Below are 12,812 nucleotides of genomic sequence, written 5' to 3' on the forward strand. Positions count from 1 at the left end.
TACTTTTATGGAGTTCAAGGCCTACAACCACCTCCTCGATGGGGCAGAGCCTGGCAAATGACTCACTGTACACTGCCTACTCTTCCCAATACTGTAATGTAGCTTATGTCTAGGTATAGTAAGTAGCCTCAGCTTGCTTCAAAGATACTCAGGAGAAGGTACCAGCCCCATGGTCCTGCTGTGCAGGTTTGAAAACACTGCCTCCTGCATTCGTGAGTCCCTGCAAAGCTATCTGAAAAGTAAAATTAGGATGCAGCTTCTTTGGGCCAAATCGTATAGCCAGAACAATAGCTTTAATTCAATGTAAGGTAAAGTCAGTTCTCCCTAGAATAGACATATCTTCAGTCTTTCAGTGGAATCCAAGCTTATTTTTTCCATTAAGGTAGGAAGAGAAAGAAGGTCTTGGCCAAATCTGTTAACAGAGAGTTACAAGAAGGAAAGACAGAGATTCCTTAATTAAATCAAATTTGATACTTACCTAATGACGACCTGGGTACGCTAGCATCTCCTTTGGCAGTCAATGAAGTGCTATCATCTCTGGAGGGTATATGCACTGAACCCTAAAAATTGGAAGAGTTGGGGGATTTAGGAAGATACAGGAACCATGATCACAATGACTGGACTTGGAACATCCTCACACAACTTGGTATTAAAATTATCATACTTATGCCTCAGATATAAAAAGAAAATGCAGCTGGCATAAACATCTATACAAGTCTATAGTTCTTACTTGATCAGTTTGCTCTCCGAGATGGGGGCTGACAGAGGTGACTTCAGCTGGTTGGTTAGAGAGGAGTGCTTGGGACATCATGAAATCTTTCCCTCCTAAATATTGGCGCAGGGCCTGTAATTCTGAATTTCTTTCCATTAGAGCTTGTACCATCTTTTCTGCAGCAGCCTAGTAAGGAAATCACAGGCAACAGGAGAGAAAGATTCTAATAAAACAAAATTTGTGTTCTGATGTCATTTGTTAAAAGCCAACCATTTAAAAAAAAGTTAGTGGGGCTCTAAGAAATCATTTTCTTGCTTTCGTTTTATAGGAAAAAAACAGTCAAGGAGTGGAAAGAAAGTCTCTCATAGACAGAATACTGGAAAAACAGAACATAACATGTCTATCATAGATAAACTAATCCGAAATTAGTTCTGCTAGAAATGCCAGGCTAATAACATATTGAACTGGGCGACTGATGTCTTTCTTTACTCGGGGATACATGTGCTTTTGGCATGGATGGTCTTTGGCCAAACATTTGTCGTTCGTGTGGTTTGCTCCCTTAAAGTGTCTAGGACAGTCATGTGTGACTCTTTGTGACCCCATAAACTGTAGCCTGTCAGGCTCCTCTGTTCATGCAATTCTCCAGGAAAGAATACTGGAATGGGTTGCCATTTCCTTCTTCAAGGTCTTTGCCAAATTTCAACTTTTCAGATTGGCCTTTTCTGCATTTCATATCTAAATGCAGCAAACTCATCTCTACTCCCAATCTCTGCTGACCTGCTACATTTTTTTTTACATTGCACTTACCAGTAATCAATATATCTATTATTGTCTCTCTCTCCCCCAACACCTGCAACTGGATGAAAGAGCAAGCACTATGATTTTTTATTCACTGCTGAATCCCAAGCTCCTAGAACAGGGTCTGGCCCATAGAAGGCACTCAATACACAGGCACTCAAGACATAGATATTGAATGAATCACACAGAAACATTTTTATCAGACCACATGACCAGGAGAATCTGTACCTCAAAATCACACCAGTTTATTTCATTTCAAATCCCATAGTTTACTGAGACACATGATGGCACAATAAGGAAAAAACTGATCAAGAACCTGCCTGCCAAAGCAGGAGACATAAAGAGACATGGGTTTGATCCCAGGGTTGGGAAGATGCCCTGGAGGAGGGCATGTCAACCCACTCCAGTGTTCCAGCCTAGAGAATCCATATGGACAGAGGAGCCTGGTGGGCTATAGTCAACAGGGTCACAAAGAGTCAGACACAACTGAAGCAACTTTAGCATGCACACCACATAGAAAGTCTGCATTTAATCAGAAAATCCAGAAAATAATAAACTAAGACTAAAATTACTAAGAATGTAAGATGATGGCTATGTTAGATATAGCATCAACTATCTCTGGGGAGAATTACTACTGTTTTAAATAAGAAGCTGAGCCCTTGTCATAACTTCTAAGAGAAATGAAAGAACAACCTTCTAGTTTTAGCATGGAAAATTCAGACTCTTTAGGGATTTGGACATAACTATCTTAGAGGTAACAGTATGTTACTAATTTGCCTTAGTAAAAATCTCTTAGATTATGGGAAGAAACAGAGTAAATAATACACAAGATATCTTGTGTCATACATATGATCTAACTGGCTTGACTCTTTTTCTAGCAATGCTGCTTTTAGTACCACTCCTCCAAGTGTGGTTCATGGACCAGCAGCATAACCATCATCTGGAAGCTTGTAAGAAAAGGAGATTTTTTGAGGCTATGCTTTTTAAAAGCTATTTGAGGGATTGTTCTGCAAATAAAGTTCAAGAAGCACATCTAGAAGAATACAATCACTACTCTTCCTTGAGCTGAAGATGTTGTGTAATTTCAGGCATCTCTTAGATTCCATTATTTTACTACCAACATTTAACTACCAACACATACACAACATATATGTGTATATTAAGTGTAATATGACTAATTCTTTCACATGACAAAGGGGTGAAAAAGAAAACTCAAAGACTCATTAGTCTCCTGCCAAATTTTTAAATAACTTACAATGATTTTGTTAGGTTATTCTAAAAGCAGTTTCTACAGCACAAAGCAGCATGTTTCTAACAAAATGTGTATTTACTGCAGTGGGCCTAAGAACTGGATGAGTGGACTATAACCATCCCATAATACAAGGAAGCATTAGAGACTATTACAGTCAAATAACATAGGCAAATGATAAGAATCTATTTCCCTCTGAAAACTGACTAGGCGGAATTCTGAGTGATCCCTGAAATGTAGTACAAGTCAACTATACCAGACTCTAGACTATAGGAGAAAGATACATGGAAATGAGGATAAATAGAGAATTTGCTTTTGAAATATTTGTGTATTGTTATTTTGAAATTACTATACCCCATATTATTATGAGATTGTTTATTCTCATCATGGCTTTGAAAAAAATCTTTTCTTCCCTCTTAAGATAACTCAGATTTTACATGAATTAAGAGAAAATGTACAAAGAAAAAGCTTCCCCATATCCTGGGAAGAAACAAAATAGCACTCAAGTCTTGATAATTTAGAATCGAAATCAAAACACTCCAGAACCCCATACTCCTTTCAGTCAAAATTATCAGAACATTAAGGAAAGGAAAATGTTATCAATACATAATGAACTTAATGAGTGGGGATATGTATTATTTAGGCACCCTCCAAATGCAAAGTGTTCTAGAAATAGTTCACATGGGCTTCCCTGGTGGCTCAGCTGGTAAAGAATCCCCCTGCAATGCAGGAGACGTGGTTTTGATCCCTGGGTTGGGAAGATCCCCTGAAAAAGGGAATGGACCCACTCCAGTATTCTGGCTGAAGAATTCCAAGGGCTGTATAGTCCATGGGGTCTCAGAGTTGGATACGACTGAGTGACTTTCACTTGATGATTCATGTAAAACTACAGTCTACTCAATAGGCTGAAGGAAAAAAAGCTAAGAGAATGGACTTAAGACAACATAAGACTTCCCTGGTGGCTCAGACGGTAAAGCGTCTGCCTACAATGAGGGAGACCTGGGTTCGATCCCTGGGTCTGGAAGATTCCCTGGAGAAGGAAATGGCAACTCACTCCAGTACCCTTGCCTGGAAAATCCCATGGATGGAGGAGCCTGCTGCAGGCTACTGTCCGTGGGGTCACAAAGAGTCGGACACGACTGAGCGACTTCACTTTCACTAAGACGACATAAATTTTACAAGTTATAAGATTCTAATGCTTTCAATAGTGTGGACTATAAATGTACAGGGCAATACTCCTTCAGCCTGTGCATTAGTCCTTACTTGGCTCTCCTGCTCTCTGGTGCTCATGGACTGAAGCAGGCCCTGAATCTCCATTTCATATTCCACCGCTTGCTTATTCCGATCACTTAGAAGGTCCTGCAGCATCCTTTCTTTCCGCTGTAGACGCTGGCACAGCTCCTCAGCTATCTCACTCTGCCCTGGTCCAAGTTTGCAAAGCAACGTCGCGGTAAGATCCTAATACAGGAGAGACAGTGTAAGTTCTGGAGGAAAGAATTCCTTCTAATACACATCAAAGGGCTTAAAAGAATTTATCATAGAAGAGACAGCAAGTATGATGTTTTACTCATTTTTGTTGCCCCAGATCTAGCACAGGCCTTGAACGTAAAAGACTGTCAATACACACTCAGTGAATGAACACTAATAATACAGAAAAAAAACTTAGAAGGGCAACTTACATGTTGTTTTCTAAAATAAGTCCTTTCCATATATGCTCAGGGCACATAATAATATTAGATGGAGATAAAAGGGCACTCAGTTCATTTATTTTATTTTCTCCCCAGTTTGACTTTATAGGGGAACACAAAATGATAAACTGCAAAAAACAACAAGCACTGTTTTTATAAGCATGGTGATGTAGTTCCTAGGTCTATACTAGGAGGTAATACATGGTTGTTAAAACTGTGGAGCCACACCATCTGGGTTGCACACTGGTTATATCACTTATTAGCTATGTCACTTTGGACAAGTTAATTCACTTCAGAAGTCTGTTCCCTTGACTGTACAAGAGGAATAACAGTATGTACCTCATAGGTTTGCAAGGATTCAGTGAACTAATATCCATTAAGCTCTTAAGATGGGGCTTCCCTGGTGGCTCACTGGTAAAGAATCTGCCTGCAATGCAGGAGATCAGGGTTTGATCCCTGGGTGGGAAAGATCCCCTGGAGAAGGGCAAGGCAACCCACTACAGTATTCTTGCCTGGAGAATCCCATGGACAGAGGAGCCTGGTGGGCTACCGTCCATAGGGTTGCATAGAGTCAGACACGGGCAAAGCGACTAAGCAGTAGCAGTAAGCTCTTATAACAGAGCCTGACACAGCATACGCACCATAACAAAGGTTAGTTATCATACTGTGGGTATATCTTTTAGATCTCATTAATTCTCACATAACTTCTTTGAGAAAGATATAATGGTCCCTTTGAGCTTATAGGTATAGGGAAAAAATTCCCGTGAAAGCCAATGACCTACCCAGGCACAGGATGGAATTAAACACTTGGGTCACCAGCCTCTCAGACCTCAAGAGTCCTAATCCAAGACTGTGACTATGTCATCATTAAACCAACTGCCCTTAAGTTAACTAAATCCTTGCCTCCACTTCTTTGTTCCTGTCATGTAGAGATGTCTGTAGCTGTTGAATGATGCTTTCTTGCTCCTTCTGCCATCGGTTAAATTTGGTTTCCATTTCTTCTTTCAGCCACTGGAGGTTCTGACAGGTGGCAGACAACTGCTCCACTTCCAAGCCTTTGGACCTCAGGAGACTCTCCATACTCTACAGTCACAGAGACAGCAGTTGTTAAGTCAAAGAGCCACCCCACACTCCTCGGCATGAACAGGAGACCTGACCCACCTTTACATTATCTCCTACATTATCTGATCTATTTATTTTGCAAAAGGAAAAACTTTGTATCTAATCTAACAATGCCATATTAGTCTATTTTTTGTTATTAGAAACTCTTATCTAGTTTGTAGAGAGATAGATATAATGTATGTCCTAAATAAAGTATTTTGGAGGAAGTGAAGAACTTCTTTAAGAAGTTCCAGATGGTTAGATATTAAATATATAAAAGAAATGTACAAAAATAGCCCAGAGTAAATATTAATAAGAGAAACAAGAACTCTAGACTGTGGTTATACACAGACATGTACATAATATTAATGAGAAAAATACAATATAATAGTTGCATCTGAGCAATGGTTCTATAAAACATATAAACACTGACAAGGATTAGAAATAAATTAGAACTATGAATCCAGATTCACTGCCCTGTCTTATAAAGTTCATACTAGAAGTGCTAAAACTTCTCACTCCATAGTCTATGATAACAGAAATGATTGCTATTTTTGTTTGGTTTTGTATTTTTTTATATACAAAACAAATATCCTGATCTTCAGGCTTAGAATCCAAGTGGGAGTGGGATGCCAAGTCATGACGGAGCTTGTTCTCACCTGCATGGTAGCTTCATTGGAGGACAGGATACCGCGCAGCCTCTCTAAGTCGTGGTCTCGCTCTCTCATGGCAAGACGAAGTTGACGCAGTTCCTTTTCCTTTTCTTCCAGGCTGGAGAACTTTTCATCTATAGCCCGCTGCAAGCAAAGGAAGCATCCCAAAGCTCCGTAAGAGCCACTATTCTGATTACGCTTAAAGATTCCAAATATAAAAGAATAGAAAACCAACTCTAAAAAGCAGCCAATTCAGCTAACACACATTTCTAGAGTCCCTCTGGGGACAGAATAACCCATAGCCTCGTGAGCAGAATTATGGTACATACCTCTAGGGCAACATCTCTATCTTGTATTCTTTGCCTAAGTTTCTCAAGCAACATTTCATTTGCTTCAAGGGTTTTGTCCGAGTTATTTCGGTACTGCAGGAGCTCCCGAAATTCCTAACAGGACCAAGAAATAATTTCCTTTATTCATTTTACTTAGTATTAACTGAATTCCTACGCTGTGCCAAGCAATCTGTTAGTGTTTCAGGATAAAAAACACAAAGTGATCACTCTCAAGGAGATCACAGTTTAGCAGAGATAACAGACACACAAGGTGCTAACAATTCTGCATCATATGTATGTGAGTATACATAAACACATCTACCGGGGGAACACAGGCTGCATTGTCTAACTCTGCCTGAAGGTGTCACTAAAGTTCGCATGAAAGAGGTTACATTTGCTCTTAAAGCACCAGGAGTTTCCTAAGAGGCTGTGTTGGGTATTTCCGTCAGAGAAAAAACGTAGGTATAATATATGTATGCGTATTATAAAAAAATCATATGGTCAGTGAAATATAAGGTATTCAATGTGACTAAATCTTAGAGTAGGTGGTAGAACTGACCACTCTCTTCCTTAGTCTTCCATTTTTTCCCCTATAACTTACATTTTATCATCTAAATAACTGGATATATAGAGGTCTTCAGTGGGAGCAGAAGACATATCTTCTCTTCCTCTTCCCCATTCCTGGCCTGGTATCTGACTCACAGAGATGCTTAATAACTATTGGCTGAACATTTACTGTTTAAGTCTTTCAGGTCTGTAGGTCCTATGTCCTACACTTGCTGGTTATCTTCTTGGTTCACGGATTGTACTTTCTGTTTCTTTTGAATCCTCCTGGTTCCCACATCTCAATGTTCTACATGTAGTGGGTACTCAAGACAAGTGGACAGACACTTTGAGATGATATGAACGTAAATTCCCGTGTCCTGTGAACCCAGTGTTAGCTGAATCATTCTGTGGACTCACCTGAAGCAGCTGCTCTTTGTGACCCAGACTGTGGTGGAGGTGCTGAATGTGCTGCTCTTGGGTGCGAATCTCATTATATTTTTCAGCCTCCAGGGTATGAAGCTGTTGGCTCTTACTCTGAAGTTCTCCTTGTAGCTGCTGTAAGGCTTTTCGCAATTCCTGAATTAAACAGATTCCCTTTTTCAAACAATCTAAAATTTTCACATGGTCATTAGATATGGAGGCCTTAAAACTTTCAAGGCATAGAGAACAAAAAAATAAAGTAGCAAAAAGTGCCATTCTTAAAATTACAAAAGAAATACTATAAGAGTCAAATAGGATGAGAGAAACTATGGGAACTGTGGATGGGAGTATTAATACTATGATTCAATACTTACTTTTTGGCTTAAAAGTGATAATATCTATCACTAAGTGGGATTTGGTTCCAGTGTAAACGTGGATCCTTTATTTTACCAATAAGCTCAAGGATACACGATTACTACCCATCCTTTTAAATCTTAAAAAAGAACTGGGAGCATTTTTTTCCAAGCTAACAAGAAGCTATTTAAGAATTATGTGTTTTAATTTTTTAAAAAAGCACACATGGCTAACTATGCAAGCCATCCCTCTCACTTGGTTGATCTTCCTGCTTTTCTGTCTCACTGACTTTTACTCACCCTTCAAGAATAATCCTAGACAATATGCTCCTTTGTGAAGCTTTCCTTGACTCCCTCAGCTCTCCCTATATATTCCTATAGGATGCCTATGTCTCCTCTACAGTATTTACCACACTGAAATACTATTTACATGACTGTCTCTCATACTATATTACAAGTAACTTAGGAGGAAAGTGTCTGTGATAGTCACTCTTATATTTCCAGAACACAGCCCAATACCTGGCATACAGAATAAGGGTTAGCAAATGTTGAACTGAATTACTTAGATTAAGTAAGTTCAACACAAGCTATCCTTATAAAAAGCTATCACCAGGGCAAAGTCCACCTTTACACACTGCCACACAATGATTAATGATTTACTTGGTTATGTTTCCAAGAAGCCTCCTTCTGCCGCTCTCTCTCCTGTGCTGCGGCCTCTACAAACCGCACACATCGTCTAGCATCAGCCAGCTGCCGTTCTTTTTGTCGTACTGCCCTCTGGAGCTTCTGTATTTCAAGCTGGCTGCAGAATAAAGCACTTTGAAGATCAAGCAGAGCCACCTGTTGCGGAGCTGGGGAAGTACCCTCCGAGTTCTGAAAAGAGAGTGAAAAGCATCGTCACAAGAAGGGCCGGCACTGAGCAGCCAAGAAGACCAACGAGATCAAGACCGTGGCCGAGAGTGGCACATCCTCAAGGGATGCCTCCTGTCCTGGGCGACCCTCACATACATGAAGCTGTTTAAGCTGACTCTGGTGCAGCATTTCTCGAAGCTTAGCCACTGTGTCGTTCTGACCTTCAATCACCTGGTACAGCTCTTCGGCCTGCAAACGAGAGAGGGGCGCCAAACATGTTAGCAAACTAAGTACAAACTCCATTGTCTTCTTGTCTCACCTATATAGATTTCAGTAGCAGGAGTATTCCAAAATACCAATCTAGATGACACTACAATTTCTCTAAGATCTATTAGGCTGAAAATATCCATTTCTACAAATTATAGGATACTTGTCTACTTTGATAGGAAAAACTGTTTCCTCATAGGTCCATGATTGTCAAACATTTTACCTCACTTTCCCTGCTTTTTAGAGTTTCCTTGAGGTTTTGAATTGTATCATCTTGCTTCTGAGATGACTCCTGAGCAGACTTCAGTTCACAGCTCATTTCATTCAGTTTTTCTTGAAGAATCTGAATTCAGTAAAGAAAAACAGTTTGGTAGGTCAATGATTTCTTTTACTCTCAAAGGCAACCATGAAATCTGTCCTCAAATCTAGGTTTAAAGTATTTCTTAGGGGATGTTACATTGCTATTTTCCCCCACACATTAAAGTCTTAAGCGAATCAGCAGGACAAAATAGCAGGAGATATGAAATACTTCCTTCAATACTCAATTGCTTCAACTCTCATGAGCTGTGCTTTCTCTATGACAGCAGCCGTACTGGAAAGTATTTGTCCACACGAGTCACTATGGATCCTTTATTCAAAGACCAAGGAGCTTTTGCTATCTACTACATGACAGGACACAATAAGGGTACAACAAGCAAGGAGTGCTGCATCCCAAATTGTGGGAATTTTCTTCTAAGCAGATGTTAAAACCCATGGGCTATATAAAGGTCAAAAGTTAAACAAAAGCATAAACTTCTTGTCTCAGTACCTTACACAGTTAACGACCATATTCAAGTTTTAATTTCAGACCTAAAAGAGCAGAAATTCTGATCTGTGCAGAACAGACTAAAAACACTTGAGACAGAAAGGAAAGAGCTACACTTCTAAGAATATAAAGAAACCCTGTGATCCCTAAGGACATGGTTTTGATCATACCTTATTGGTGGTCTCTGTTTGCTGGATTTTTTCCTGGAGTTCTGCCAGATGGGAATCAGATAGAGAATGCTGAGTTGTACCGGTCTCATTTGAATTCAACTTTTGTTGTTTGAGTAAGTCTTCAGTCACGGGCTAGGAAGAAGCACAAGACAAGTTAAGTGTACCTGACAATAAATTTTATCTTCAAATGTTTTTGGGGAAAAAAAAAATGTTTTCAGCCTCTTTTGCCAGAGACTTAGAAAATTATGGTTGCTAAATGGATCATCAGTAAGAACTGATGAAGATAAGGAAAAGTTCTGTTCCTTATTACAACTTATCAAGCCACTTACTCCCAAGCTACAGTTCCTACCTTTCTGTATGAACCTACACAAACACTACTCAAAGCAAGTAATTCAGAAATTAAAAAGGAAGGATTTCAAAAAACACTCATGATGACCAAATATTTGCTATATTCTATTTTCAATCAGGGAATCCAAAAGATCAAATTTCTACCACCCCTAGGGGAGAAAAAGTTATAGTTCAACTACCCTCCTTATAGTATGCCTATTTCACATTATCAGAAAAATGAGTAGATTTCAAATATGAAGCATACATTAGATAATAGTATTTAATCAATACTAAATTTCCTAACTTTGGTAACTGAATTGTTGTTATGCTGTCTTTAGGAATTACATGCTGATTGAGCATAAAGATATATTATATCTGCAACTAATTCTCAAATAATTCAGAAAGAAGAAATGTGTCTACAGATAGTTGGGAGTGAAAAAGCAATTGTAGCAACATATGAGCAACTGATAAATCTGAGTAAATATTAGCAACTGGTGAACTTGGGAGTTCTTTGTACTTCTCTTAAGACTTCTCTAAGTTTGAAATTATTTCAAAGTAAAAAATAAAAATTAGAATTTAAAATTCATAAGGTCTGGGAAGGAGGTATGTTTTATAGGAATATCAGTTCATCAAAAAGACTTAGGAGAAAAAAATCTATATTTGGGACAATCAATCAGACTAAGATAAACTTATTGAACTTGACCTAATATTCATTATGAGCTAACACACATACAGAATTAAAACTTAAGCAACTCACTGTGGTATTAAATTCCACCTTTTCTCTCCCTGCTTCCCCCCCTCTTCTCTCCCACTCCCAATTAGGGAAAATACAAATCTATTAGGAAGAGAAAAAAGGCAACTGCTATCCATTTTTTCTTTACCTCACATGTTCAAGTTCTGACTACCACCTTCCAGACTGTGGGGTTACAGCTGACCTTAAACCACTTCCTGATAGCAACTGACTGGAACTATGGGCTTCCCTCCTGCCTCAGATGGTAAAGAATCTGCCTGCAATGCAGGAGACCTGAGTTCAATCCCTGGATTGGGAAGGGAACGGCTACCCACTCCAGTATTCTGGCCTGGAGCATGTCAAGGAGAGAGGAGCCTGGCAGGCTACAGTCCATGGGGCTGCACAGTCAGACACAATTGAGTGCCTTTCAGTTTCTTTCTTAATAAAGATTTCAGAAGAAAAATCTTTTCTATTCTCCCAGTGCTGTTCATCATTTTAAAAAACATCTACGAAGTACCCTAATATGCAAAGCACTATGGGAGGGGGAATGGGGAGCTACAGAATAAAAGAACAAGGAAATACACAAAGTAAAAGATAGTGACAAGGAAACAGGTAAGCAGGAAAAAGTCATTAAGTTACTCTAAATTGGCTGATCAGTGGGAGGTCTCTTTAAGGCAGCATTTAAATGAAGATCTACCTGATAAGGAAACAGCAATGCAAAGATTTAGGCAGAGAAACAACTCATGGAAAAGACCTAGGGTAGATTGACCCTAGGAAAGAAAAACCCCTTTGTGGATGGAAAAGTACTTTCCAACAGAAATATAATGTCAGCTACATGTGTAATTTAAAATTTTCTAGTATCTTCACTGACTAAAGTAAAAATAAATAAACTTAATTTTAATAAAACATTTTGCCACCCAGTCGTGTCTGACTCTTCAGGCCAGAATGCTGGAGTGGGTAGCCTTTCCCTTCTCCAGGGGATCTTCCCAATCTAGGGATCAAAATCCAGGTGTCCCGCATCTCAGGCGGATTCTTTACCAGCTGAGCCACAGTTCAGTGCAGTTCAGTCACTCAGTCGTGTCCGACTCTTTGCAGCCCCATGGACTGCAGCACGCTAGGCTTCCCTGTCCATTATCAACTCCCGGAGTTTACTCAAACTCATGTCCATTGAGCTGGTGATGCCATCCAACCATCTCAACCTCTGTTGTCCCCTTCTCTTCTCTGCCTTCAATCTTTCCCAGCATCAGGGTCTTTTCTAAGGAATCAGTTTTTCACATCAGGTGGCCAAAGTATTGCCGTTTCAGCTTCAGCATCAGTCCTTCCAATGAATATTCAGGACTGATTTCCTTTAGGATGGACTGGTTGGATCTCCTTGCAGTCCAAGGGACTCTCAAGAGTCTTCTCCAACACCACGGTTCAAAAACATAAATTCTTTGGCCCTCAGCTTTCTTTATAGTCCAACTCTCACATCCATACATGACTACTAGAAAAACCATAGCCTTGACTAGATGAACCTTTGCTGGCAAAGTAATGTCTCTGCTTTTTAATATGCTGTCTAGGTTGGTCATAGCTTTTCTTCCAAGGAGCAACCATCTTTTAATTTCATGGCTGCAGTCGCCATCTGCAGTGATTTTGGAGCTGAAGAAAATAAAGTCTGTCACTGTTTCCACTGTTTCCCCATCTATTTGCCATGAAGTGATGGGACCAGATGCCATGATCTTAGTTTTCTGAATGTTGAGTTTTAAGCCAACTTTTTCACTCTCCTCTTTCATTTTCATCAAGAGGCTCTTTAGGTCTTGATGAGCTACAAGG

The 12,812-nt window shown here is 39.6% G+C and overlaps 1 protein-coding gene across 1 annotated transcript in view; it reads right to left on the reverse strand.

Annotated features, from left to right (window-relative positions):
- Window positions 1-12,812, reverse strand: part of LOC110151943 (myomegalin) — a 235,849-nt gene that overhangs the window by 63,542 nt on the left and 159,495 nt on the right. Inside the window, 11 exon segments of the mRNA XM_070467223.1 lie at window positions 479-560; window positions 731-898; window positions 4,023-4,217; window positions 5,351-5,530; window positions 6,208-6,345; window positions 6,531-6,644; window positions 7,494-7,652; window positions 8,510-8,722; window positions 8,858-8,950; window positions 9,192-9,311; window positions 9,944-10,075. Of these exon segments, the coding sequence (XP_070323324.1) occupies window positions 479-560; window positions 731-898; window positions 4,023-4,217; window positions 5,351-5,530; window positions 6,208-6,345; window positions 6,531-6,644; window positions 7,494-7,652; window positions 8,510-8,722; window positions 8,858-8,950; window positions 9,192-9,311; window positions 9,944-10,075 (1,594 nt within the window).

This window comes from Odocoileus virginianus, chromosome 5, assembly GCF_023699985.2.
Source record: "Odocoileus virginianus isolate 20LAN1187 ecotype Illinois chromosome 5, Ovbor_1.2, whole genome shotgun sequence".
NCBI classification, from domain to species: domain Eukaryota; kingdom Metazoa; phylum Chordata; class Mammalia; order Artiodactyla; family Cervidae; genus Odocoileus; species Odocoileus virginianus.